The sequence below is a fragment of the Lagopus muta genome, chromosome 1 (assembly GCF_023343835.1).
Source record: "Lagopus muta isolate bLagMut1 chromosome 1, bLagMut1 primary, whole genome shotgun sequence".
Taxonomy (NCBI): Eukaryota; Metazoa; Chordata; class Aves; order Galliformes; family Phasianidae; genus Lagopus; species Lagopus muta.
In genome coordinates, this window is record NC_064433.1 from 91,172,855 (window position 1) to 91,199,641 (window position 26,787).

Here is a 26,787-nt window from a genome sequence, read left to right on the forward strand (position 1 = left end):
GAAAAAATGAAGGCAATCAGACTGCCACTATGTCTTCTAATTAGATTTACCTTTGTCCATTATCAGACTATGAGTGAACCATAGTCTGAAGCCATTTGGCGTGAGAGGGCTGTAAGATACCATTAGCTGCTGAACACTTTTTGAACCACAGAGATATGTTTTCCCATTGACCTTTCAGAATGAGGTACTTGACAGCAGGAATTCAATATCAGAGCGTAGTCACTAGCTCAGACAAAAATGAGCTATGCTTTGGTGGAGAACAATATCTGCACTGTCCAAATGTAGTCTGAAGATCAATCAGATTTTCTTAGCCCAGAGGAAGTAGGTGTAAGTTCTCAAAGCAAAGGCTGGAAAAGTTTTTTGGCTTAGGAAGTTTGAAAAGCCAGCTAGAAAAGGTGCTGTAACTAACAAGGTTCTGTCCCCCCACTCCTTGTCAAGAAATGGATCCTCTAATCACACAGAAGTTAAAAAAATAATACACTGAAAAACTGCAAATTAGTGAATCACTTTGCTAGTGATTTTTACAGGCAACAGGCTGGGCTTTTATCTTTGGTGGGGCATCTCTATGACTCAGGACAGATGCACTAACACTATACAGCTGTCAATCCCCTTTCCAGGGAGAGAACTGTAATCTCATTTATACTCAGCTCCTGAAGAGGATATTTGAGTTCTAAGTGTCCTTTGCTAACAGTGACAGACACCTGTTGAGTAAGAGGAACAAGCCTGTGCAGACAGGCTCAAGGAAACCAGAGACATCTCTGCCTAGTGGAGAAGAAACCACGAGCAGGTCTGTGCTGATATGCTCATGTGGATCAGCTACCAGCACGTGCTTTGTTCTGACTGAGTCACAACTTGCTAATAATTTCTGTTTGTTAACAGCTTAGTAATATTCTGCTTGCTCTGCACACACTGTAATTTTCACCCATAGGGACCCTGAAAATTCCTTGCTGTTAACTGCAGCTATCAGCCTCTTACTACCCTAAATAGCTCCTCTGCATCACATTTGAATAGCTACCCTGGCATTCCAAACCCACAGATATAGTAACATTTCTGCGCAACTCCTCAGCCTAGGAAATTAGAAATAACAATCTTATACCCTTTATTTCTCCAGCAATAACCATCTTGCCACAAACAGGATCTTCTGGAGCTTCTTCTGAAGCTGATAACAATAGGAAAAAAAATCTGACTGCATATGCAACAGTCCAATTCAGCAACTCACCACTGCTATCTGCTTAAGAGATGTTAGAGTTTAAGGACAGATTTTTCTAAAAGTCATCATGATTTCTCTAGATTTTATTGAGACTCAGGTTGCAGCAGTCCATATATGAACACATTTGTCATTGTAAGGCTAAGTCCGCAGCATAGTTTTTGTGATGTGTAAGAGGAGACTGGATAATATGGCCCTAGACTTTAAAAGGTGGCTCTAGTTTCAACTAAAAATACACTGGCATTCCTTCTCACTTATTCTTAACCACACAGCTTCCATCTCCGAGTCGCAACCCTTATGCACTCGTTTCTCCTTTGTCTAAGCTCCTAGTCACCAGTTCTCCTAAATGAGACACAGCCTTGTGTCCTGGACCCAAAATGTTTCCCAGCTTTTTCTAGCTCCCAATTTCAAGCCCCATCTTTCTCCCAGCTGTGAGTGATAAACATTTTAAAACAAACAAAACCATTCTAACTCTCATTTGATTTCTTCTTGCTTAGGCAAAGACAGGAAAGATTTACGTGCTTGAAGGCTGTCTTATACAAAGAGTATCAGTAGGCAAGATGTTACATTGAAATATTCTAAGATCACAAAAAAGAGTTTTATTCCATTTGCACTAAAGTCAGAAATTGTTTTGCATTTCTTCTTATTTACCTAAGACAAGCACCAGATTCTTTCTGAGCAACATTTAATTGCATTAAATATTAAAGAACTTTATAAGGAATCACGTATTAATTAAGTAATTCTTGTTTTTTTTCTGAAATTTATCACACAGTGTCACTTTTATCCAATTTAATCTGGATGGAGAGTTTTCAGTTTCACTATCTTAGTGGCTCAGTATTAAATACAATTTGCTACCTGTTTAATAGATGTTACAACTTAAGGCAATATTTTTCTTAGCTTTTGTAGTTCTTACACTTTCCCTAGAATTTACTGAAGTTCAATTTTGCTACAGTCCACAAAAATTGAGGGAGTATTTCTATAAGGTGTTGCCCACCTAGGTCTGGAGGCTCCAGATCTGGAACCTATGGGTCACTTTGGAAAGCCCACCACACATTTACTTTCTACAGCCATCACAGCATTGTACAGACAACCTCAGCATTACCCAGTTGGCTACACCCAACAGTCCCTTACAAATGTGCACTGTTTTCCTCAAATCATGTGTAAATAGGGTCCTTCTTTCCATGCCACAGAAACAAGACATCACAACACAAGAACACTCTGGTATCAACGGAATTCTACATGAAAAATTCCACCTTATCCCAAGGTATCCACTTACCTACAGACAAATACTGATTATGCCCACAACAGCCAAAACACTGCAATGTTTGGTGCACCGTTCTCCATCTTATGACTGTCTTATCCTCCTAAGGCTGTGCAACAAGACAAGTATGCAGCAAATGCATTGTAGGAGAAATTGAGAATTGTTGACCTCCATTACTCTGTGCTGCAGATGAGAATGAAAACAAACTATTTGGCAATTTACAGAAGGGTAATAGTTAATATCAGTCCATTTTTTTCCCCATCCTGCCATAATCCTGTATCTTCCACTGCTCAGAAGAGGTGTGACTTTGAATCCTGGCTGAAGCTGGGAAAGAGAAGATGAGGCTGATTGGTGCGGGACTCTAAGGACTCAGCTGTGAAAACTGATGGAAGAGACATCATCCTTGTGTACTACACAAGTGTTCAGAGATGATGATTCCAAGTCTCATGCAAAACCAAGAGTACACCATGGATTACACTCACAAAACACACTGATTTCCCAAACAGTATAACATCAAGTGCCAAAAAACCCAGAGTGCCAAACTGCAGCTCATTTTCTCAAACCTGCTGCAGGGGACACCTCGTCTCAACCCCCCATAACCTTCCACAGTAGGGTAACACTTTATCCAGCTCACCAGCATTCATACCATTCATTGGTAGTTTGTTCTCCAAAAAGTTTGGTGGGTTCTGAGCAACCACAGCAGAGCACCAGCAGCAGGAGCTCTAACAGCAGTGGAGGCAGTAGTGCTTAGTTCGGTTTCTCTTTTTATCCTCTGACAGCAGGATGGAAGGCTCCATTTTCTCCAAAAGTAGCAGGCTAGGAAAGCCTTATGTCAAAACTAAGATTCAAAGGGCTGTAAGCCCTAAGCCCAAACCTACTTTTTCGTGGTTTATGAGTTCCTCCTAACTTCACTCATCTGGAGAACAATGAGGCGCGTAAGACTCCAGTAAACAGTACTTCTTAGTAGTTACAACAATCCAGACGAGTGATATCATTGGAAGTTCAGTATTTTGGACCAGCACTCACACAAGTATTACGTTCAAGTGTCTCTGTGAATTATAAATAAAGTCCAGTGGCATTTTTTAGGAATGGGAAAGTTTTCCTGGAAAAAAACATTAGCAGTACTTGGAGAGGTCGATGTCTGGGGGCTCATTTTGATGGAAGTGAAGATGAGGTGACCAGCTGTCTCAGAGTCATTGAACGGGATTAGAAAATCTTATGTTGCTGATTTTGGCATTAGCATTCTGGCCTGGTGTAATCTGGAACCTTTTCTTCACTGGCCCTTAGCACAGACTGTTTCCATTTCACACCTTATTTGCAGTATTTGTAAAACTGTTAACATGTGAGCACGTTTTCTGACACCCAGAGTCAAGTTGCTGCAGGCACTTAAGAGTCTCATGAGAGCATCCTGTGTAATATAGATATGCATACATCATGTTTCTGCATAAACCAGACATGCACACATCCTCCCTCTTTTCCTCTGCTGTGAAGCTGGTGTTCATTTGCACAATGCAGTGTGGTTATTAACTTATTTTTAATGTGTACATTACTTCTTCTGTCAGTTTAACCAGCTTTTTGCTCGCGCATTGCAATTCATATCAGCTGAAACCCTCTGTGTTTGATACATCATTTTAAGAACACAATTATCATTTTCTGCTGGCTTCTCTGCCACTTGGAGTCATAAAATTAAATTTACCTTTAAAGCCAGGAGATTATTTATGAAACACTAAACAAGAAGTTCTCCCTCCCCCCAGAATTGACTCAGACAAGAACAAAAGGAGTAATCACGGGTGATAACTGCATTGTCTCATTCCATTTTCCTCTGAAATCTTATTATAGCTGTCCCAAGAAAATATGCATTATACAATCCTAGTAATGAAACAGTAATTCTAAAAGCTATTTGTCTATAAAAATATAGAGTTGATCCTTTAGTCCTTGGAAATAGGAGGTAATTGCATTGGTGTGCCATTTCGTAGAGATCATCGCTAGAATATTAAATCCAGCATCAGAGTACTGACTTTTACATCTCATAAAATCTTGAAGAATAGAAATGCATCGAAAAACTGCAGTGAGAGTATTCCAGCAAAGAGATGGTTTCTTATTCTTTGTGCTTTTGTTTCTGATAGAAAAACACACGCAAGACCCAATGGCTAAAAACTGATCAAAAATTCCAGGGATTGAGGCAAAAGAGTCCGACAAGTTGATCGCCCTGATACCTTCAAGCCTTAAAGCCTACTTAGCAGATACATAGGTTAGGAAAACAACAGGATATTATCAAGAATGGATCAGATGTATATCATCCAAAGTACAACTTTGGACCCACTTTGGTACAACAGGAAGTTCAACAGCTGAGACTTTATAATTGATACAACTGTGGTGAGAAGTATCGTCACATGGATGTCTATGACACAGATTAGCAGCATAGACATTGAACAGTGAAATAATGTTAATAGACCAGTAAAAATACACAGGCATGCCATACACTCAGCTATTTTTTAACAGAAGGAACCAATGATGCTCATTTTATGAACAATAGAGCAAACAACCCAGAATTTAGTTATCGCATATGTACAAACAGACAAAATTCCTGATTATTAATCTTTTCCAATTAAATAATAAACTGATTTAAATTTAACTCTGTTTGCTGCTACAATAAGAAGGAGTTCCATAAATGTACATGCGTGTAGGAGAGTGGTATCTAGGAATTTAGGAAAAAAACCAGCTCAAATCCCAGAGCTGTAGTGAAGTGCTACAGAACCACAGTGGTCTCTCAGCACTTGTCAGAGAGTGAATAGTACAAAAATAGTGAGAGAGAACCAGAGATAACTTGAGCTTGACCTTAGGTTATGGAACTGATAAAGCGTTAATTGTAGTTAAAATAAATACTTGGTTGTGTTTTATTTTTAAGGACAAAGTGACTTCTTAACGCAGGAGAATAGTGTGTCTTCTAGCAGTCCTGAGAGATGAATAACAGCCTTACATAAATTACAAAAAACAACAACAACAAAAACCACCATAATTGTAGGTTCTGCTCCAAAATAATTCTAAGTGTCAGCTCTAGATTCTGTGCCTTTAAAAGCTGGGAGTTTAGCAAAATGTCAAGCTGTGCAATTTCCCTCTGGCTAGAAAAATACTGCTGATGTTTTTTCAAGTGGAACTGAGCAAAAATCCTTATCTCATTCAAACAGCAAGCGTTTTTCTTTCCATGTTCTATAATAAGAAATCAGGTGCATTCTTGCTTTTCCTAATGTACCAAACTGTAATGTGACTGGGACATCGTGGTTCCTTACTGCTACTGCTGCCTTTGAAAGAGCTGACCCATGTTACATATCTTGGTTGCAGGATTCAGTGTCAAAACAGTCTTTAAATCAGTGTTTAAACCAGTGCATCCATCAACTGGTAACAGTTTCAGAGACAAAATGGAGAGGCAATGTGTCAGATTTGAACATCGCAGAGTTTCCAAATTGAAGTAGGGTGTAGGGTGAGGCGGAAAGCCAAAGTGAGCTCTTTGTAGAGTATTTATAACAATAATCTGTTCATCCAAAAGAAAGCCTAAAAAAGAATTAAACAAATAGGAAACCTTACTCAGCCTTGCAAGGTCTTGATCATGAATTTTTAGAATCCTAGAATCATTAAGGCTGGAAAAGACCACTGACATCACTCAGTCCAACCACCCACCCATCCCCACCATGCCCACCAACCGCGTCCCTCAGTGCCACAGCCACACGATTCCTGAACACCTCCAGGAACGGTGACTCCACCAAAAGTGATTCTGTTTTGAGGACCGTCAAGCGCAGTGATATGAAGTTGTAAATAGATGGCATTGAGAACAGAAGGATCAGAAATAAACAGGGACTCAAAAATAGCTCAAAAGTGGGCCTTATCAGAGACTTGGGGCTTATCTCCATAAGCACACACTGTCATTTTGGCAGCTGGCACCCCCACCAAGCATTATTCATAGATTTGCAATCTTAATAGCACATTGGTATGGTCGAGCTACACTTGTATATAGCAGATCTGGGCGATGTAGCTCATCTGAAATCAGGAAGGGAAAGAAACAGCACAGATTTTGTTGGCACAACCCGTCTCCAGGAAAACATCACAATTATTAGAGAGGAAATGCATTTTTAATGCCCTCAGGGCTTGTGTTGAACCTCTGAAGCTAGGATGACTCGTACAGTCAGGACCAAAAATCCTTAGGAATTCTCTTGGTACAGCTGAATTCAGCCAAAAGGATGAAAGGTGTACAGGTTCAGATGCAGCAAGAAAAGGGTGCCCAAATTTAGCCCATCACATTCTTCTTTTTTTCTTTTTTTTTTTTGCAAGAGAGAAGCTAAACTTCTCCCCAGCTCAACCAAGGCTCTCACGTCCCTGCTGCTCAGAGCCTCCTGGTGCTGCATGGGCAAATACAAGAACTGACAGCTATTTGCAGCAGAATATAAAAGAACAACAAAGAGAGGTGATAGGGAGAGTTACTGTGCTCACCTGACAGTCCAAATGAGATGAGATGGAGCAGAAGTGCCCCAGCACCACTTATAGTAGGAAAGCCTAGAATGCATTATTCAAAAACGAGGTAGTCTATATAGGAAGAGTATTTGCATCTGGTAAATAAATGTAATTTTTTAATTTACTTTTTTACCTTTTGATGATGAGAGACAGCGCTCCAACACAAACTGAGTAACCTGACCTACCAGTAAGATAGAACTAATTAAAAAATTCTGCAAGCACAAGGCAGCTGTAGCTGAGCTGTGCAGGAAAACAAAACACTTAGAAATTTACGGTGATTGTGGATATTGAAGCATATAATATTTCTAAAAACAATCTTGGCAAATGAGTTTAATATAACGACACGTTCATTGCAATGTGCTTCACAATGCATTCTGTTGAACGAAGCAACAAAAAACATGATTCAAAAGGAAACAAACAGAAAACAACACATAAAAAGCAGTAACTGCCTCTAATACAGCGACTGCTCATGTACCGGTGTGCAGTGCTGACAAAGTGTGCTGGCTGTCTCCTTCAAGAGAAACGTTCCCATTAAAATGTGGTCTTGGGCTGTGCTGGAACAAGATGTTTCATCTTTCCTTTTTCTATTTAATCCTAATTTGCTTTGCAAACAGTATATTCTAATGAAATTTCATTTTGGAAACACTTCCGTAATGAAATGCATTGCCTGTGCTCTGGAGCATATCAATGACACTGACAACATGGGTTTTGACAGCAGCTGCCCGATACCCCAGGCCTGTAGCTCAAGATGGGCCCCAGGCTGCCAGAGATTGGGGCTTCTGATCAGCTTCAGTGAGCGCATTTGGGGACAAATTAATGCTTTAGACTAAATTCTGCTTCTGATCAAATCTTCACGCTAGCTTGGTTACCCAGGAGGTTTCTGGATCTACACACCCAGCACCTGGAGCTGGAGGGACACATTTTGGAGGCACCCGCTGCTTGCTTCCCAGGAATTAGCCCAGAAGCTGCATTTTCCTTCAGCACACTACATCTCGCCAGTTGCCATGGCAACCCCCCACAGACTGTCAAATGCTGATCCCAGTGCAACTCTGCTACCTGGTGATGGCTGAATGGTCCTTGTAAAAGAGGCCCCTCACAGCCTTTGGGCTCAGAGGTGAACAAAGAGCCCCATTCAATCCACCAGCCCACTATTCCTACAACTGTTACGCCCTCATCAGCCCCAAGCAATCAAACCCTGTTTCACCATCTGGATTAAGACAGAGGCCTGAGAGAACTTGGTTCTGTTACCACATAGATTGCCCAGGTCCAATGGCACAGGCCTGGTGCTGCTCACACAGCAACCACCTGTTCTGCACCCAAAGAGAACATGGCCAAAGAAAGCCCAAAGGAGAGGCTCCAGCCTTCCACCACTTCTTGGGCTCAGGGTCGCCTACAGCAAACTGCACTAGAGGGGAAGAGACTGTGAAAGGAGGGCAGAGAGAAATCATTTCTCAAATGAAATGATCACACTCATTCATTTCTGTGTCTTTCGCTCAGCTCTCCTCAGAGGATCCACCACAGCCGAATTGAGAGCGTGCAGGCAGCAATCGAACTCATTCAACGCAGTGGTGTGAAATTCTCATGACATGAATGAAGAAGTTGTGCTTTGGAGCAAGTGGATGGAATTTCAGCACGGTGAGGGCAAGGGCACAGCAGTCGCTGCTGGTGACAGTCATGCAACAACAGCCAGAGGCTGGGAGAGGTGAGGGGCTCCTGATGGCTGACGGAGGCCTGACTGCGGCTCTGGGTGCTCTCTGCATTGGGGATAAAGCAGGAGCAGCCCTGGGGGTCTGTGCTCTCCAGTGCACTCTTTGCTCAACCCTTACATGCAGTGACTGCAAATGCACGACACCATTCATTTTTCAATAGCAGGAGAATTCACTTGAGAAAGATTGGAGAAAATTTTGGTGCATGTTGTATGTTGAGCCCTGGAACCTGTAAAGTTGCTGTCAAGCAACCTCCATTCAAGCCAATTAAGTGGTTTTGTCACAGTGCCAAACATATAGAGGTTGATCTAAAAGGTCATATCCACTTAAAGACTTAGAGAAACCTTCCTTGCTTTTTATAATCCCAGGTAAAATAACAGCAGATTACTTTAAAGCACCATATTTCTGTTTGAGATGCTGATTTAATGTATTTCATGGAGATGGATAACAGTCTCAGATACCTTTTTTTTTTTTCTCTGTAAAGTGCTGAAGCAGCACCCCCTGCCCTCAGAGCTAGTGGCTGACAATTGTAGACACTAAATCATTCAGCAGTAATTTAAATGAGAGCACGAATCCATCTTGCACATCCTGCTGAATGACCACTGCACTCTGATGAATAGATATCTAGTCCAGCAACTCCTCATCCCTAAAGGTGCTCAAGGCTGGCTTGAATGTGGCCCTGGGCAGCGTGAGCTGGTGGGGGGCAGCCCTGCCCATGGAATGGAGTTGGGGCTGGGTGGACTTTGAGGTCCCTTCCAACACAAATGGTTCTGTGTTTCTATGAAAAGAAGCAATGTCATCATAAATAACACTCTATGTCACAGTAACACCTACTGTTCCTTTGGATGTTTTCAAAATTATAACTTGATTTTCAGTGCCTCTTGTTTTAAATCAGATTTCTCTAGACTGGGCTCCAGTGCCAAAGCAAGGAACAGATGTGCAAGAAGCATTTATATAGGAGAGATGTGGAGAACAGACTCTCAGTACTGGTGAATCTTCCTCAGAGATGCATGCATCTCCGTAACCGAATGAGAACTGAAGAACAAAAAGGCCCATTAAAATTTAATACAGTAATTGTAGGAGATGAAGCAGCTCTGTTCAATTAGATGCAAACAGACAGGTACTTACTAGAATACACAGATTCGCAATGGCTGTTTGTGAAAGCAGAGTGGGGCTGGAGCTCGCAGCCAGGGCTGTGGCATCACCCATCTGCCCCAGGTCAGTAAAACATCGATGCACAGAGAGAACGGTGCACTCACACTGGGCTCAGAGGGGATGCCAGGTATTGCATGAGAGGAAAGCAATGCGGTAGGGAGATAAGTATACCTGAAACCTACATGGGAGGCTGGCTTGTATTTGTTTGCACAATAGCCGAGTCCTGGAAAGGAGTGGAGCACAATGCTGTGTGGTGCTGCTGAAAACATACAGCTGCAACTCTTACAGCTCTCCCACATCCCGCTCCTTCCTCCCTCCTTGCTCTCCTCTTTCACCACTCACTAGCAGGAAAAAAATAGCAGCGATATGCCAGACTGCACAAGGTTAAGAGCAGGCTGGGCAGGAGGAGGTACTGAAACATAGTCTGACCACTGACCCGCAGTACTGTTTGACAGCAGCTGAAGGTCCCTCGGTTTTGTTTTCCTATTAGTAACAAGCCCATTAATGAGCTCTAGTTAGAAGATTTTCACTGAACTAAGAAGTGCCTCAAGGAGGAGCCATCAGCTCTGACTTGGGCATTTAATCTGCCAGTTCCATGGTCTTCTGTACCACTCTTCTGCAAAAAGAAGGGAACATGCTAACGTGTTGACCAACAGTTGGAAGAGCTTTCTTCAGGAGTGATACATGCCTGTGGTTTGAACTGATACATCTCATTAGTAGCTCTTTGGACTTCAATTTGCTCTATCAGCAAATGGAAATGAATCAAATGGGGAGCACTGATAGAAAGTTCTTTAGAGCCAGAGAGGGAAAATGACACCTTTCCAACAAAAGAAAAGAGCAATTATAAATAATAAAAGGAACATTTAAAACAAAGGTGAATGAACTTCCACCACCCTCAGAAAAGAGCTCAGATTTAACAGCAGATGACATCACTGAGAAACCAAATGCTTTCACAGATGAAAGCATTGGGACAGCCTATAAACCACAAAAATAGTTAAAAACTGGTTTAGCCCCAGGTTTCAAAAATCGATGTTTACTGAGGTGAGCCGGGTTACCGCCCAGCTGCCCTCTGTGCTATTTCCTCTATTTCAGCAGAGGTCTCTTGGAGTGACGTGGCTCCAGACCAGGAGGAATAAGGGCTCTGACCTGAGCCGTGCTGACAGCTTAGTTTCTGCTGGAGCCATCGGGTCTGTCCCCCACAACAACGATGCACAGACACAGGGTTCCCAAGGACTATCCATATAATTTGCATCAGGCCTCAGTCCCGCAGATGGAACCTGGCTCGATGGTATCTTTCCACAGAAAAATGACTGCAGACATCACTGCTCAGCTTTCCAGGCCTGCATCTCTGAGCATACCCTCCCATCTCTTACACATTTGCACACGTACCTCCACTAACATCCATTTTAAGCACTTATTTCTGGATGCTTTTCCTTCAAAATCAACCTCCAGAATTTTCTCAAAGTGCATGAGACATAGAGATCATTCTACCTTAAAGCTACCTTAAAGTTACATTTATCTACCGCTTAAAAGAAGATTTTATGGCAAGGGTAACACAGGATGATGTCTTCAGTGAACCCCACCCTGCCTCCAGTGGGGGAAAATGGCACAAAGACACTGAGCTTCAGCAGATCACTGTGCAAACAGGCTCACCCAGCACCTCTGACATTTAAACCAGAGAATGCGCCTACAGTATCCATCTGCCTGAGCTCCAGCGCCCAATTAGTTGCCAGGAATCACAGCAATACACCAAAGAAATTGTTTTTTTCATCTTTGCAACAGTCTTAATATCTTTCTGAAAGGTATTCCAGTATCTATGGAATTCTACGTGAGCTTGACGACAACTGAACCCTGGCATCAGATAGTTACTCTTCATTTTAATTGCAAGGATTAATTTCTAGGATGTGAACACTGACAGCAAGCTGCTGCAGGACAGAAGGACAGCAGAGCGGGAGAATAGCAGCTTGAGCACACCAACAGTCTTCAGTTCACACAGCAAGAAAATAAAACATCCCTGAAGTCCCACTGGCTCTCCTGTTTGTCACATTTGGGCTGCTGGCAAGGCAGTGAGAAACAAAATATCTTGGGAGATTTACCTTTCAGCATGCAGTCAGATCAGCTGCTCGTTCAATGTGTTCCAACAGTATTATCCATGGTTTCCCCGATAGGGGGAACCCCGGCCCAAAGCTGTGAGGGTTCGGATTGTGGGTCAGGAGTTGGTTTTCTGCTTGCTTGCTTTCTTTGATTCCGAGCATCTTTGAATAAGGTTTTCATTTATTTTTCCTTTGTTGCTATAAACTCCAGAGATTTACCACCAGTTCTGCCAACAGTTCCTATTACTGCACAGTTCTGGGAGTTGAGACAGAACCAATTACCAAAAGCTCTTCCAACCAAAGACAAACCCGATAAGTAGGGTAGTTTTAGAAGTGCAACTTGAAAAGCATCACTGAAGTTTGACAAAAGTCTTTCACATATCAGTCTTTTGCCCACGTTGAAACTCAACCATCCCTTCATTTGGCAAAGCCACATCTAAACATATGGAATTTAAAATTGATTTATGGACCTCCCTAGTGAATGGCTACCATGTCCACATGCTTGAGAATGAGTGAAAAAACAATGGAATTATAGGTAATATGCAAACACAAGTCTCACAGAGATAGTTTTCTGCTGTAGACACAATGAATTAGTTAAATAATTGGCAGATTAGCAGATATGTTTCAAATATCCTCTTCAGAGGTTCATCTACTCCAGACCTAACAGATACATCAAATAGTGTGCTACTTTGTGCTTCCAATACAGAAATGCTCCAGACTTGCAGAAAAACAGCTCTGTTCCTCCCTCTGATAAATCAGAGCAGCAAACTCTAATAACAGGCACCTCAGGTCTACCACATATATTTACTATATAGTTCTCCAAACTTAATGGAAGGAGTATTAAGAATTCAAGGGAAATACCCATATTAGAGTTACTTTCACCCCATAGCTTAAAGAACTTAGCTTGATTTCTCACACCATGCCTTGCTTGTGGCAGATACATTCTCAAAATCTTACCAGGCTTCCATCCTTTGGGTAGGAAGTTTCCCATTTTCCACAGCTGTGCGGTGTTCCAAAACATCCAATGCTCTCAGCACCCTCTGTCTCCAAAGCCTTTTCTCCTCTACAATTATTTCCTCTTTCCTAAATTCACTTTGCTGGATTGCTTTTGAAGCCTTTGTACTTTGCTCTTGCTTACTAATCCCCTGTGTTCACCTGCCCAGTTTTTCTTCTCAACCATTCTTCTAACCTTAAAAAAAAATTAAAATAAAAATCCCTATCCATCTCCTCACTCTTTTCTTCCACTCCATTCTTCCTTTGCCCTTTTACTGGCACTTGGGTTCCATATAATTGCTGCTTCCATCTCCTCAAAGCCTTAGGTTTCTCATCTCCCTGTATTTCTGTGATTCATATCCCTTCTCCAAGCCTTTTGCCTGTGTTGAAACTGGAATCAGGTCCCTGCAAGGCTCGGGGTGTGGAGCCTCCCACTCAGGTACCCTCATCCATCTGATTTACAGTTCCTGACATTTTCTCGTTCGCAATGGAGCTTTTTGGCATCTGCATCCTTGGCAACAACAGCCACTGAGCAAAGCTGCTCTGTTCCATGTTCTTTTGTCTTCCTTCACTTCCTCTTTTCCACTGCCATCCAACAGCATAAGGAGAACGGGTACAGCCTGTTACCCTCGGACTGAACAGCCTTTCTTCCTAAGTAACTACTCCCAGGAAGCAATGCACAGGAATTTCCTAATTCACACTCCCTTAGTACACCTACAGTATATTTTCTCTGTTCTAAATCTAATGGAAACTAAGCTATTTCTGCTGCTGCTGCGAAGAGCTGCCATCACAGATCTGCTGGTGAAACAGAACTACTTTACCAGCACTGCAGATTCAAGTGTGAAGCATAGAAAGTGGCACTATAGTATGACTGACAGACAATGCTGTGTAAGTACGTGTGGGTTACATCCATGGAAATCCAAGAACCAAAAGGCACGGTGTCTCAAAGTCACCTGCTTTGTTCATTACAAGAAATAACTGCATTTGTCACTTCACAAACATTGTAGGAAAGAATGCAAATGAAAGCAGAAATAGAGATAGAGGGACAAGGCGATAAATCAATGGCTGCACAAAGAGAAAACAAGAAACTACTTAAAACAACCAAATCTTTTTAATTAGAAAGCAACGAACATGCAAACAGCAGGTATAGAAATTTATTTGAACCAACGTTTTTACTATAATGAAAGTTACTTTAAAACATTGATCCAAGCTCCCACATTTGCAGGTTAAGGAAAATATTGCACTTTGCATCTCCTAGCACCCCTCATACATGGCAAAACATTTTAAAAACATTTTTGCTTATTTTACTTGCACACTCTCTCAAAGTCATGCACACAGTCATTCAAAAACAGAAGGTTAGGTTATCCAAAAGCAGTATCTTAGAATTGCACTAAAGCTCTGTAAGGAAAAATATAATTAATGTCTTGTACAAATTCCATTAACATCTAGGTGCTTGCACACAACTGCCGGTTATTCTTCATCTTCATTTTCATTCTCCTGACCAGATCCTTCTGATCTGTCACCTTCCAATCGGTCTGTAAGGCACAGAGAAGATTCAGTAAAGAGAACTTCCAAGTCTGGGGGGTATTGGCAATGTAGTATCTCTCTGGGCTATTATACAATGCAGAGTGGCTGTGCGTTACACAGTAACAGAACCATGAAAGAAGCTGAAAATGGACTGACAGCAGGGATTGGACAGACAACGCTGTAATGAGAAACAACAGTGACAGCAAAAAGTGAATTTTGTGTACAAAATGAGAAACCTAGTAGGTGCTGACTGGCTATCAGCACAGAAAGGATGAATGAAAGCATTATATTAAAAAAGAGACAGTGAGTCCAAGGGATTGAGGCTATTGTTCTGAGAAGCTACAATTAGAAATTTGTGTACTCCAGGAAACTGCACAATCTGTCACTGTACGTGTAAAAAAACCTTACTTTTTGATGTTTAATGACTGGCAGACACAGAAATGTGTGTAGGAACAATATTGGCTCAGTATGAATCACTCAAAGAACGTGCACTGCCAGGTTAAGAAAAACCTCACTCAACAATAACACAAATAAAATAAATGAAATTGTAATAAATAAATAGACAACAAAAACAAAAACCAACAACAAAACAAAACAAAACAAAAACCCAAAAAGCAGAGGTAAAGCACACCACTGGCCTGGATACAGTGGCTTTTCTCTTTTCCTGGCTGTCTTCTCCACATAAATCAGTAGGAGGTGAAAGAGGAGCAGCAACTGCTTCCAGGCAGAGCTTCCCTCCTGCTTCATCAATACAAGGCCACTACTTTGCTCAGCCAGTGCTGGACCTCCTCCTCATTTTCAATATCTAATGCATCTGCCACACTCATCCACAGTTCCGTTAGTTTTCTACCCCACGTGTCATACCAGCCTCCCAAAACCTCCCGTCTCTGCTTCCTTCTTGGTACCATAGAATCACTACAGTTAGAAAAGACCTTTAAGACAATCTAGTCTAACTATTCACCTACCACCAATACGGCCCACTGAATCACGGCCCTATGTATTACATCTACCCTTTCCTTAAATGCCTCCAGGGATGGTGACTTCACCACCTCCCTGGGCAGCCTGCTTCAATACTTCACCTTTCCTTCTGAGAATAAATTCTTCCTAACATCCAACTTGAACCTCCCTGGAGCAACTTGAGACCATTTCCTCTCATCCTTATTGCTGTTACCTGAGAGGAGAGGCCAACCCCCACCTCACCACAACTTATTTTCAGGCAGCTGTAGAGCGATAAGGTCTTCCCTGAGCCTCCTCTTCTCCAGACTGAACAATCCCAGCTCCCTCAGCCACTCCTCATAAGACCTGTGCTCCAGACCCTTCACAGCTTTGTTGTCCTTCTCTGGACATGATCCAGAGCTTCCATGTCTTTCTTGTAGTGAGCAGCTCAAAGCTGAACACAGTACTCAAGGTGTGGTCTCAAGGGTGCCAAGTAAAGGGATAATCATCTCCCTGCTCCTGCTGGCAACACTGTTTCTGATACAAGCCAGGATGCCAATGGCATTCTTGTCCACCAGGGCACACTGCTGCCTCACGTTCAGTTGAGCGTTAACCAACACCCTCAGACCCTTTTCCTCTGTGCAGCTTTACAGCCACTCTGCCCCAAGCCTGTAGTGTTGCATGGAGTTGTGACCAAAGTGCAGCACCCAGCACTTGGTCTTACTGAACTTCATCCCATTGGCCTCAGCCCAGTAATCCAGCCTGTCCAGATCTCTCTGAGGGGCCTTCTAGCAGAGAGATCAACACTTCCCCACAACTTGGTGTCATCTGCAACCCTAATGAAGGTGCACTCAATTTCCTCATTCAATTCATCAGTACAGATATCAAACAGGACCGGCCCCAGTACCAAACCCTGGGGAACACCCCTGGTGACTGTACACCAACTGGATTTAACTCCATTCACCACCACTCTCTGAGCTCAGCCCTCCAGCCAGCTCTTCACTCAGCAATGAGTCAAGGCATGTCTAGGAGACGGCTGCCCAGCTTCTCTGGAAAAATACTGTGAGATGCAGTGTCAAAAGCTTTGCTGAAGTCTAGGCAGATTGCATTAACAGCCTTTCCCTCATCTACCAGGCTGGTCATCTTGTTACAGAAGGAGATGAGGTTGGTCAAACAGGACCTGCCTTTCATAAACCCATGCTGGCTGGGCCTGATTCCCCAGTTGTCCTACACGTGCCCATGCAATATCATCATGCTCAAGATGATGTGTTCCATAACCCAGGTCAGGCTGACAGGCCCGTAGTTCCCTGGATACCCCTTACGATCCTTCTTATAGCTGTGCATCACATTAGGAAGACCCCAGCCCTCCAGGATCTCTCCAGTTGAGCAGGAATGCTGACAGATGGTGGAAAGCTGCTTGACAATCACGTCTGCCAGCTTCCTCAGCACCCTCAGGTGGATCCCATCCAACTTCACAGACCTGTGACAGTCCAGGTGGAGTACAAGGTCCCTAACTGCTCCCCATCCCAGACTTCCAAGTCAGGAGGCTGAGTAATCTGAGGATAACTGGTCTGACTATTAAATATGGATGTAAAGAAGGCATTAAGAACCTCAGATTTTTCCTTATCCTCCATGGCTATGTTTCCCACTATTCCAGGGTGGATAGTATGGTCACATTTAAAATATATTGCGCCATTTTCTTGTTCTTTGAGGTTAAAGAAACAAACAAACAGACAAAAGGAAAAAAAACAGCTGCGAAACGTTACAAGTCTCACACCACAGAAGCAATTCCATAGCACTTCTATTAAGACAGTGAAGATCCTTTAACTTTTTCATGGACCTCAGATGTAGGCAGATAAAACTGAAGATCTTTATGGTTCCCCAACCCACCTGCTTTTTCATAGATCAATGTGGTGGTCAAGTCCTAAAGAAGTCTCTCACCTGCTCTTATGTGATTCAAAGATGCCAACATTCGTAACATAAAAGATGCTGGAACAGTGATAGTGTTTCTGGTTTCTTCCAGCATTAACTCATTACGTGTTATAACCTAGAAGCAGTGAAGGGGAAAAAAGCATAGAAATAAATATAAACAAAATTGTATCAATATTTGTTTGATGATATAAAGTTTCTACACATTTACACATCCAAAATTGCATTAAGTGAGAATTACTTTAATAATTACTAACAAATATTGTTATACCAATTCTATGGTGGTAAGAAAAGACAGTGGACTCCGCCTACAGATATCTAATAGTCTACCTACCTAAAGAGTATTTTAGTGAGATCATCACTCTGTTGCTGACGCCCATAGCAGATATTCAGACAGGCAGCTAAGAAAAACTTTCAGAAATGAGACCTTGCATGAAGTAGGAAGGACTGAAGAAAGAGTGTTACAGATGGCAGCTATTGCAGAAAACAAAGTTCCAGCACCAGCACTAGCCAAGAATGTGGGAAGGAAAAGAGATGAGGTTACCCCGAACTCCTACCTTCATGCTGCTTGAAATTTCTAGCAAAAATCCAAGGAACACAAGCAATTATTCTATTCCTGTTCAGGAACATTCTTCAGCTCCATGATTTTTTTTGAACAGATCTACAGCTTTCTAGTAACTTGAAACAGCCATTCCCTACCCTCTTGGTTTCAAGGAAAAAAAAACTCCACTAACAAGCACCTTTACTTCTTCTGCCTCCTCTCTTGCTCAAGGTAGTTCCCTACTGCTTTGCCACTAAATTCTAATTCACCCATCTCTCAGATCACATTTTCCAGTATTACAAAACATGCAGATTTCTCTATGGGGAGAACTTCAGACCATTATTCAGTCCTTCCTTGCAGAACAGCTGCTGTAAGGCAGGTAAATAACGCATTTCTCTCTCCTTCCCCCCCCCCGAGACTCCTTCTTAAGCCTGCCCCTCTTCTAAGGAAAATATTCTTGCAATTGTTGGCAGTGATGTCCTCCCAGAGGAGTCAGAGACCCCCTTCTCTGCTGCCACCATCTGCTTACCAGGCAATTCTGTACAGCTGACCACTCCCCAAAAAACCAAATTCAGAAGACAGCACTGCCATTTTTTTTCCTTCTTTCACAAGTATCAATACGGTAACTACTTTTAGCACACACTGATGTTTAGCAACAGATACTTATGAACTTTGCAGACTCCCAAATATTTCATCAGTTAAGCTATCACACAATCAACACTTAGGCATCTCATCACCCCGTGCTACTTTTCTAAAATAATGGCAAAGTGTTCAAAACTCACACAGGGATGGTTGCCTGTTTTTAAAGGGGTCGTAGCTAAGGACTGTTGTGCTGCTGTGCAGTTGTTTCTTATTGTTTTGTTTTTAAATAGATGTGGCACTAATAGAGCGAAATAAAAACAAATACGGGCTAGTATAACCCTTGTGTCCAAGAGATTGTGCTAAAAAAACCCCAACGTTTTAATAAGTCATGTTATTCCATAAAGTTTCTGATTTGCACTCTTAATTTAACTCCTTTTAATGTCACAGAATATTAAATAGGATTTTTCTGTTCCTTGCTCTTCTGTATATCATTGTTTCCTTCAGTTAGTTTGTTTATAAACAATCAGTGCCTTCATTTCTAATTTCTGTGTTTTCCTTCTCTATTTGACTTTTCATGCTTTTTCCAGCTTTTCTTGTACATGACTTATTATATTTTCATATTCTATCATATAATTTTTTAGGAGTGTTAATGAAATACAAAGTGAATCTGTGTGCTGATACGAAAGTTAGCTGCCATAAAGAACAATTTTTTATTTGTACTTTTTTTTTAAACATTAGATAATTCTGCTAATTCAGTATCTGTAATTTGCAGCAAGGACTTCTATAGAATGAGAAGACGCAACATAAATGAGAAATGGAGGGAAGGTTCTTACTTCATCTGCAAGTTTCCTGTTAAAAATCCTGGATTCTTCCAATGGTGACCAAATTTTTATATCATAGTCAATTCCCGAAGAGGCCAGAACTATAAGTAATAACAATCATCAATGAAATATGTCATTAGACAGAAGCAAGATAATACCAAATATGAAAGTACATTTGAAAGTTTCAGCATCCTTCATGTAAATGTCTTTGGTATTCAAATATACGAAAGCAATGGATGCTCTTAGGAACATTTCTATAATATGCAAAACAGCATGGTAGTACATCTTCCAGATCATTGTACAAAAACTCTACGAGAATAAGACTTCCACAGAAAGATCTCAGTAACTGGAAGTCTGTATAAGATTAACAATCCTATGATCCAGTGGGATTCGTCAGAAAAAAATCCAAGCTCTTCTGCTACTATTTTAACTTTATGTATTTATAGTTGACTATTTTTCTACAGCCATGTAGGCTATGAAGAAAAATAACACAAATGCTTTCTTTGGCTGTGTCAGAAGTTGCAGAATGGCTCAGATTATTCATCCATGTGTCAGATGACATCTGATTCCTTCTGCTACTTTGGTTCATCTTTTCTATAAATATTTCCCCCTAAATACAAACTGATAGGATTCCTATGAATTTTGTTTGTTCTAGTCTCACAATGCCACAGAATTCAAATGCGTTTCACTCAATTATCAAACAGAGCAAGTAGAGACCAGACTCAAGTATCACATCCTAGAGTGCTGGCAACATTTCAGTGACCCCCATATTTCACTCAATAGCATCATGAAAAACAATGCATTAGGAGGGGGAACAAGAGATGAAGATTCTTTTTACTCCACCTCAGCTTTCTATATATATATACTCTGTCAGTAATGTTTTCATTCCAGTAAGTTACTGAATGAGGCAAAAGTCATTAGCCCAAGACCAAATTAAAAGCAGCATTATCTAACTTACATTGGGAAAAATGAACAAGAATTTAATGAAAGTCTATTATAAAGATAACTAAAGACTGAGTTTTGAGAAACAATACAGATAACTTGAATATATAGTCTGTGGAAAGTGACTATCTTACTTGGGTCAAATGGATGAGGCTGAAGACAATTTACCACATGATTATCAGCTTCCAGCAGCATGAGATGTTCAGCAGTATGGCGATCCCATATAAAAATATGGCCACAGTCTGAACCACTCATGACAAAGTTAGATCCCCAAAAATTGGCTTCTTTTATCTGTAATAAAAAAGCAAGCACAATTAGTTTACTTTACTTTTACTTACAATTTACTTTACAATTACTTTACCAGCTTTAGAAACACATCAAAGAGTATAATCCCATTTCTACAGTACCGCTGCATCTGAATTTAGAGCTCTGCTAATAGAGAAAGAGCACCTATGGAAATTTAAAGGAAACATTTAAAGAAAAACAGTCAAAAAAAGAAAACTTAGAAGGTTATTACAGATCTCCAGAGCAAACGGGCTGCTAACTAAGAAACGAGACTCAGCAGATTGGAAATAAATAAGAGATACTACATTATAGCTGAAGGTCTACAGAGTGCGACAGCAGATTTGTTACTTTGCAGAGGGATGAGATGGGTGCACGAATCACTTTTTGGGAAGTCAGTCTACTTAAGCAGATGAAAGTAGAAGCAGCTCTCCCTTCAAGTGGAACCTGTAATATCATAGTCTCATTTTTTTACTATTTTTTTTTTAAACATGGGGATGAGGCATTCTGTTCCATATGGTTGTACCTACAGTTGTTTTGTTTGGGTATGCAGATGTCCTTGTGAAATGCCTGAAGTTGTATGACTAACATTTGTCAGATATCAGGAGTACTTGCACGCTATCAGTGAAAAGTGCTTGTAACAATATCCAAATTTATTTCATTTAAAAAAAAATTTAAACACATATCTTGCTCATATGTAACACATATCTAATTTATAGGTGGCATATTCAGTGAAGGCCTGCAGTTTATAATGAAGGTCATTCTAACGTTTTCGACCAGTTCAGAGCATTTTACTTTGCAGTGGCTGGATTAATATCACACAAACTTTATTCATTTTTAAGTCACTCAGTTGTAAAAAATAATAATTGGATCATTTTTGTTTTCAACCTGCAGAAAACTCCTCTACAGCTTTATTGATAACAAGTTAATTCAAGCCTCAGTAATTATTGCCTGTAGTCAAAACAGTCAGGAAGGATTTTTTATGTGCCTGTTGGATAACGATACATTTGAAGGAGGAAATTCTACACCTCTGACAATAAGACTGATAACTTTACTTGAAAGATGCAAAACTTACTCAGGAATTCCTGAAAAATCAGAAAAAACTAGGAAGAAATTAAAAAATACTGCACTGTGACTTAAAGTGTGCACACTTAAAGTGTGTTGTAAATAAACACAATTGGGCTGAATGTACCACTCCCTGAAGTATACAGTAGAAAGAGTCAAGGCCCTGAGAAGACTTCCAGGAAGCCAGACACTTCTCACTGTAACTATATATAGTTTGTTGCAGAGCTTCACAATCAGCTAAACATGCCTACGTATGCTATACCTAGAATACTATGCAGTGATGTACTATATCTTCCATTTCTTTTTTTCTTGACGTGAAGTGCTATAATTCAGGAGGTATTTGTATGTCAAATTCCGTAAGTATTTTTAGTCTCATCAACGTTGTTCTTCTGGATATGATTTGCTAACAATGCCGTGACACTTTTCTACTGAGGTCACCATCCTTCCCTTTGAAATGGCTAGGCTCTCCTCTCCTTGGTTCTGAGAATTAAAAGCAAATACAGTCAGTGACAAGATAACTAACTTAGCTCATATTTGACTTGCAAAATTCCCTGGGAGACAAGTGAGAAGATAAATCTGAACCACCTTCAAGGCCTCCCTGGATGTGGCTCTGGGCAGCCTGGTCTGGTGGTTGGTGACCCTGCACATAGCTGGGGGGAAACTAGATGATCATTGTGGTCCTTTGCAACCCAGGCCATTCTATGATTCTATTATTCTCTTCTGTCCCCATCCCTTCCCTGAAAACAGAGCATGGTTATCAGATTACAAAATAATGTATCATCTAATAATTGTTCATACATACCAGTTATATTTATTTTATATTGATTCACATGACTATTTATATTAGACTAATATTTTTATTTTGAAAATACTGTTTGTAAATAATTACCTGTATGGTAATTATTAAATTACTTATTAATTATGAGTTCTGGAACTAATGTAGCTGAAGCAGCCCTATGAAACAGTGATGTTGCAGTGGAAACAGTTGTGTAAACAACAGAGAAATTGCAGGCCAGGAACAAATGGCCTCCTTAGATGCATCAGATGTGCATCTCCTTGAAAAGCAATGCTGTTATTACTACACACCTGTAACATTCACAATAATCTTGTGACTATTGCCTATAAGAACATGGCTAATTTAACATCTGAACCCCCAAAATAGAAACTTAGAATAATTTTCAAGAAACAACTGTGCTTGTTAAACGCAGAATAATCTTTCTGTGCCAAGGCCTTTCTCTCTTGCCTTCACTGTCTGAACATCTGTAATCCAAACGACGTCAATTACTCTGAGCAAACAAGAATGGGTCACTTCCTTCACTAATGGTTGTAATCTTCAGAAATCAATCTGTAATCTTCTGATTTTACACTAACTAGGATGTCATAGTAACCATATGAACTATCTGAAGGACAGGTTAGATGGCATTAGCTTTCTCACTTGTCATCTTCCAAGTCATCCAGAGAATAAGAGGTTAGATGGGATGGCAGAGGGAGGAGGGATGCTTCTTCAAGAGCAGTCAAACTCAGTCACAATGCAAGAGCTGAAAGCTTCACACTAATCTGATCTTCGGGCTGCAATTTTCAAATGTAAACCTACACAAAAGATTACACTTCAAATAGTTCTGAAGCTTGGAGTGCATTAATTTTTTTGAATTGACATACCCTGGGAGGAGATACATGAACAGAAATTTCCCATAGAGCAGCTTTCAGAGTCCACACAGATGATGTCCAATGCTTGAAGTACAGCACAAAATCACATTCTTAAATAGTAATAATTAAGAAATCTCACACAAAAGAGACAGAAACCTAAAGTATGAAAGAGGGCAAAAGACCATTTAAAAGAATCCTATTATGGAATTGTGTTGTGCGTAACACATCACAAAAAAGCTCTCCAGCAGGCAGCGCCTTCATCCCTTCCTTTTGCACAGCTTTTTCCAAAAAATGCACTGGAGGAAAGGACACACACACAGCCTTGTTCTGTGCCTTGCCCCAGCTATGTAGATTTAAAAAAAGCCATGATAAAGAACCATACTAAGTAAGCTGAACCATTACCACTGTTAAAAATATGCACTGTATTTCCAGCATTGAATACATCCACTATCAAATTTCAGCCTTGGGATCTTGCTAGGTCTTTGTCTACAAGAGTATGTTCCTATGATACAGTCATAGCTAAAAATAAGCCAAGAAAATGGCATTTCTGGAATCTATAGTCTAGGACACATTTCCAATATTTTCATCTTTCTGCAGTTTTTGTCTTACAGGTCTCATCTTTTTATTGTTTTGTTACATAAAAGTGCATCCAAACCATCCATAATCATAGATAACCTTATTTTATTCTCAGTCATTCCTGCTTTCTTTGTATTCTCTTCAGCATCTGCTTATTTTATATTTCTAATTTTCAAATGACTTAATTTTAGCATCACGTAAAGCAACAGATTTCAAATTCACAATTAAAATATTTTATGTTTTCAAACTTTCGGTGCATGCATACCTCATCTATCATCTGCTTCTTGATTACATAAATATGCTCTACTGAAGAACAGAATTTCTTTCAAGTTGACTTTTTAAAATGGGAATCTGGGACTTGGGGTGAGTATAATGAAAGGAAGAATAGCAAATGTACAAAAAGAAATGATTAGGACAGGAGAGAAAAATCAGTAAGAAAAAGAGCAGAGAAACAGAGAAATTGAGGTACATGGCAAAAGACAAATTCTGAAGAGAAAGAAGTTTCACAGAAGGCTCACAAGATCATTCTTTCCCTGAACAGGCAGAAAGAAATAAGAAATCCCACCCCCTGCCCCCTACCATCACACACACTGCTGCTATTGCTCTTTTCAAATATCTTGCTTTCTAACAATACAGGAATTACACAAAATTGATCATTACTATTTTTTTGTGAGATGATTGCCAAATTAAACTCTCAAAAGTCAGAAAGCACCCAAATTAACTGATTGGCATGCCTGATGTTAGTTCATTTCTCTTACATCCGTATGATCAAAATAACACATGTATGTCATTGACAAGACAATTTTGTCCCTGGGTAGCTCAAGTGTATAGGAAACAGAGAAAGTGTATAGAGAGTGCGTTCTTTAAACTGTCTCCATCACAACCTTGAAATGGAAACCAGCTTTCTTCCTGCACAATGGAGTCCATCAGAAAAAAGAAAACTTAAAATGGTGTTTGCCAACATAGAAACAAACATTCCACTCTTATACTGTATGCATGCCTTGTCAGAAGTGCTCGTGTAAAACTGAAGCTAAAACACCAAACCAAATTCTTCAGAAGCTAAATAACGATGTGCATGGAATAATCTGTGCAACAACACATACACAGAAGGAGACTAAATGAAGACCACTTAGAAAAACTTAGTCTTAATATCTCTGAACTAAGTGCTCGATAATATGACTTTTAAACTAATGCATTTTTGAGTAATTAAATTCATTTTGTGAAACACAGTGCAAGATCTTGCCATTAATCAAATTTATTCTAGGCTTTATTGTTTTATGCTTACTGAAATATGCACTTATTGAAGCAACTTCCCCACAGTGTAATCAAGGCCTTTCATTTAAACTGTAGAAAACTGCTCTTGGAGGAAGAGGGACTACTCCTCAGATCATCTTCAAAACAAGACACTTAGTATTTCTACAAAGCACCACCTAGCATTGAGAACTTAAGTAAGGAAGACAGCATTTGTTTTTCATGCACCACTGTTTTAATAACATCAGCTGTACTTTTCCTCAAACAACGCACTTCGTATGAAAAAGGCAGAGCATTTAGTATTGATAGTAAGATTAATAACTAGCAGTTATTTCCTTTTTTAAATTCAAATATGTCAAATCTCTTTAAAATTATTATTGAATCCTTGCTTTTCCTTTCCAAGCTCTTCAAAATTATTGAATTCTCACTCTCCCTTCCAAGCTCTTCAAAATTTAATCATTAATTTCCCTTTAAAGAGCTTGGAAGGGAGAGTGAGAATCCAATAATAATTTTGAAAGCAGTCACATTCTATATCACTTAAGCTGGCAGATAAACACCGAAATTTCAACGAAATACAAGGAGAAAAATCAAACTGCTGAAAACTGGATTGTCTAACATGGTGCCACACAAGCCATGCTGATCTTCATTTTCATTTAGAGCAAATTATACATATGACTTCCGACTGAATATACAAGTGCAAGTGTTTACAACATCCTTTTTGGAAAGCTACTCAATGCCGCACCCACACTATTTCACTCCACACAGAAACCTATGGCTCCAGAAGCAAACAAAGCATTTGTACCATTGTTCGGGAATTCCGATGACCTTTATAAACCATCTTTATTAAAGGACGTCTAATGTTCAAAGTCTCCAACTCTTCCATTTCTTTCCTTTCTTTCCTCCTTCTGAAGAGCTCCTGAATGCGGGCAACAGCAGATCGTCTACAAATAGCACACAAAGAGAACAGTACTGAAAGACCAGTTCCAAACATTGAAATGGGCTATCAAAACAGGGCTATAAGATAATAATTAGGCACTCAAACACACTCTCCATAAGTTTGGTACAAGCACCAACGCTATTTCGAATGTAAAACTGCAGACTTTTAAAGATATCCATCCTGACTTAGAGCAAGAACAGCATGCAAGACGGTGGACTGTCAAGTGATGCAACATTTCACTGCCTCTCTGAAGTACAAACATCAGGTGCTGGCAAAATTCACGTGCTTTTTTTATGAAGTGCTAGAGATAACTTCCAAATACAATGAGGTAGCAAAACTCTGAAGTGAAAGGTCTATGCTAATACAGACATTTAAAAACACAGAAAGCTATGAAGGACCTAATGTGCCTTCCAGTGTGATTTGTTTGTGGGTTTTCATGGTGGTTTTTTTCCTCCCAAATTTCATACAATATACTTTTCTTTGTTATTTCCTTATGATACGGTTCAGGGCTTAAACATCTTTTACAAATGGTCCTACTAAGGATGGAAATGATTTGAAATAATTTACAGTAGAAACTACCCCAATGTTAGCAGTCTTCCTGGAATAACAAAGACAAATAAGCCAAATGATATATTCTGTTTTGTGACTATTTAGTTCCAGGAAACTACTTCTTGATAAAGATCTGAAAAGACCCTGGTGTAATGTTTCTCCACTTTAACCCTAAGTTTGTAGATCCCTATAATTCCAGTTATAACCAAACTAACCACCTGCACCTAGCTCTTCTTTCATTCTTTATCGGGGTTGCTATTAGCTTTGAGGTCCTGAACATA

The 26,787-nt window shown here is 40.3% G+C and overlaps 2 protein-coding genes across 8 annotated transcripts in view; both read right to left on the reverse strand.

Moving 5' to 3' along the window:
* The window catches only part of GABRR3 (gamma-aminobutyric acid type A receptor subunit rho3), a 58,011-nt gene extending 44,610 nt beyond the window's left edge, over positions 1-13,401 (reverse strand). The window contains exon 1 of the mRNA XM_048933144.1: positions 12,886-13,401. The gene's annotated coding sequence lies outside the window, so the exon portion shown is untranslated. The remainder of the gene's footprint in view (positions 1-12,885) is intronic.
* Positions 13,402-14,013: 612 nt separating this feature from the next.
* The window catches only part of DCAF6 (DDB1 and CUL4 associated factor 6), an 81,844-nt gene continuing 69,070 nt past the window's right edge, over positions 14,014-26,787 (reverse strand). For all 7 annotated transcript variants that reach the window (XM_048937180.1, XM_048937173.1, XM_048937162.1 and 4 more), the window contains 5 exons: positions 25,823-25,961; positions 20,334-20,490; positions 19,270-19,358; positions 17,326-17,431; positions 14,014-14,456 (listed from right to left, as the gene is read on the reverse strand). In XM_048937180.1, coding sequence (XP_048793137.1) covers positions 14,392-14,456; positions 17,326-17,431; positions 19,270-19,358; positions 20,334-20,490; positions 25,823-25,961 — 556 coding nt within the window. In that variant the 3' untranslated portion in view covers positions 14,014-14,391. The remainder of the gene's footprint in view (positions 14,457-17,325; positions 17,432-19,269; positions 19,359-20,333; positions 20,491-25,822; positions 25,962-26,787) is intronic.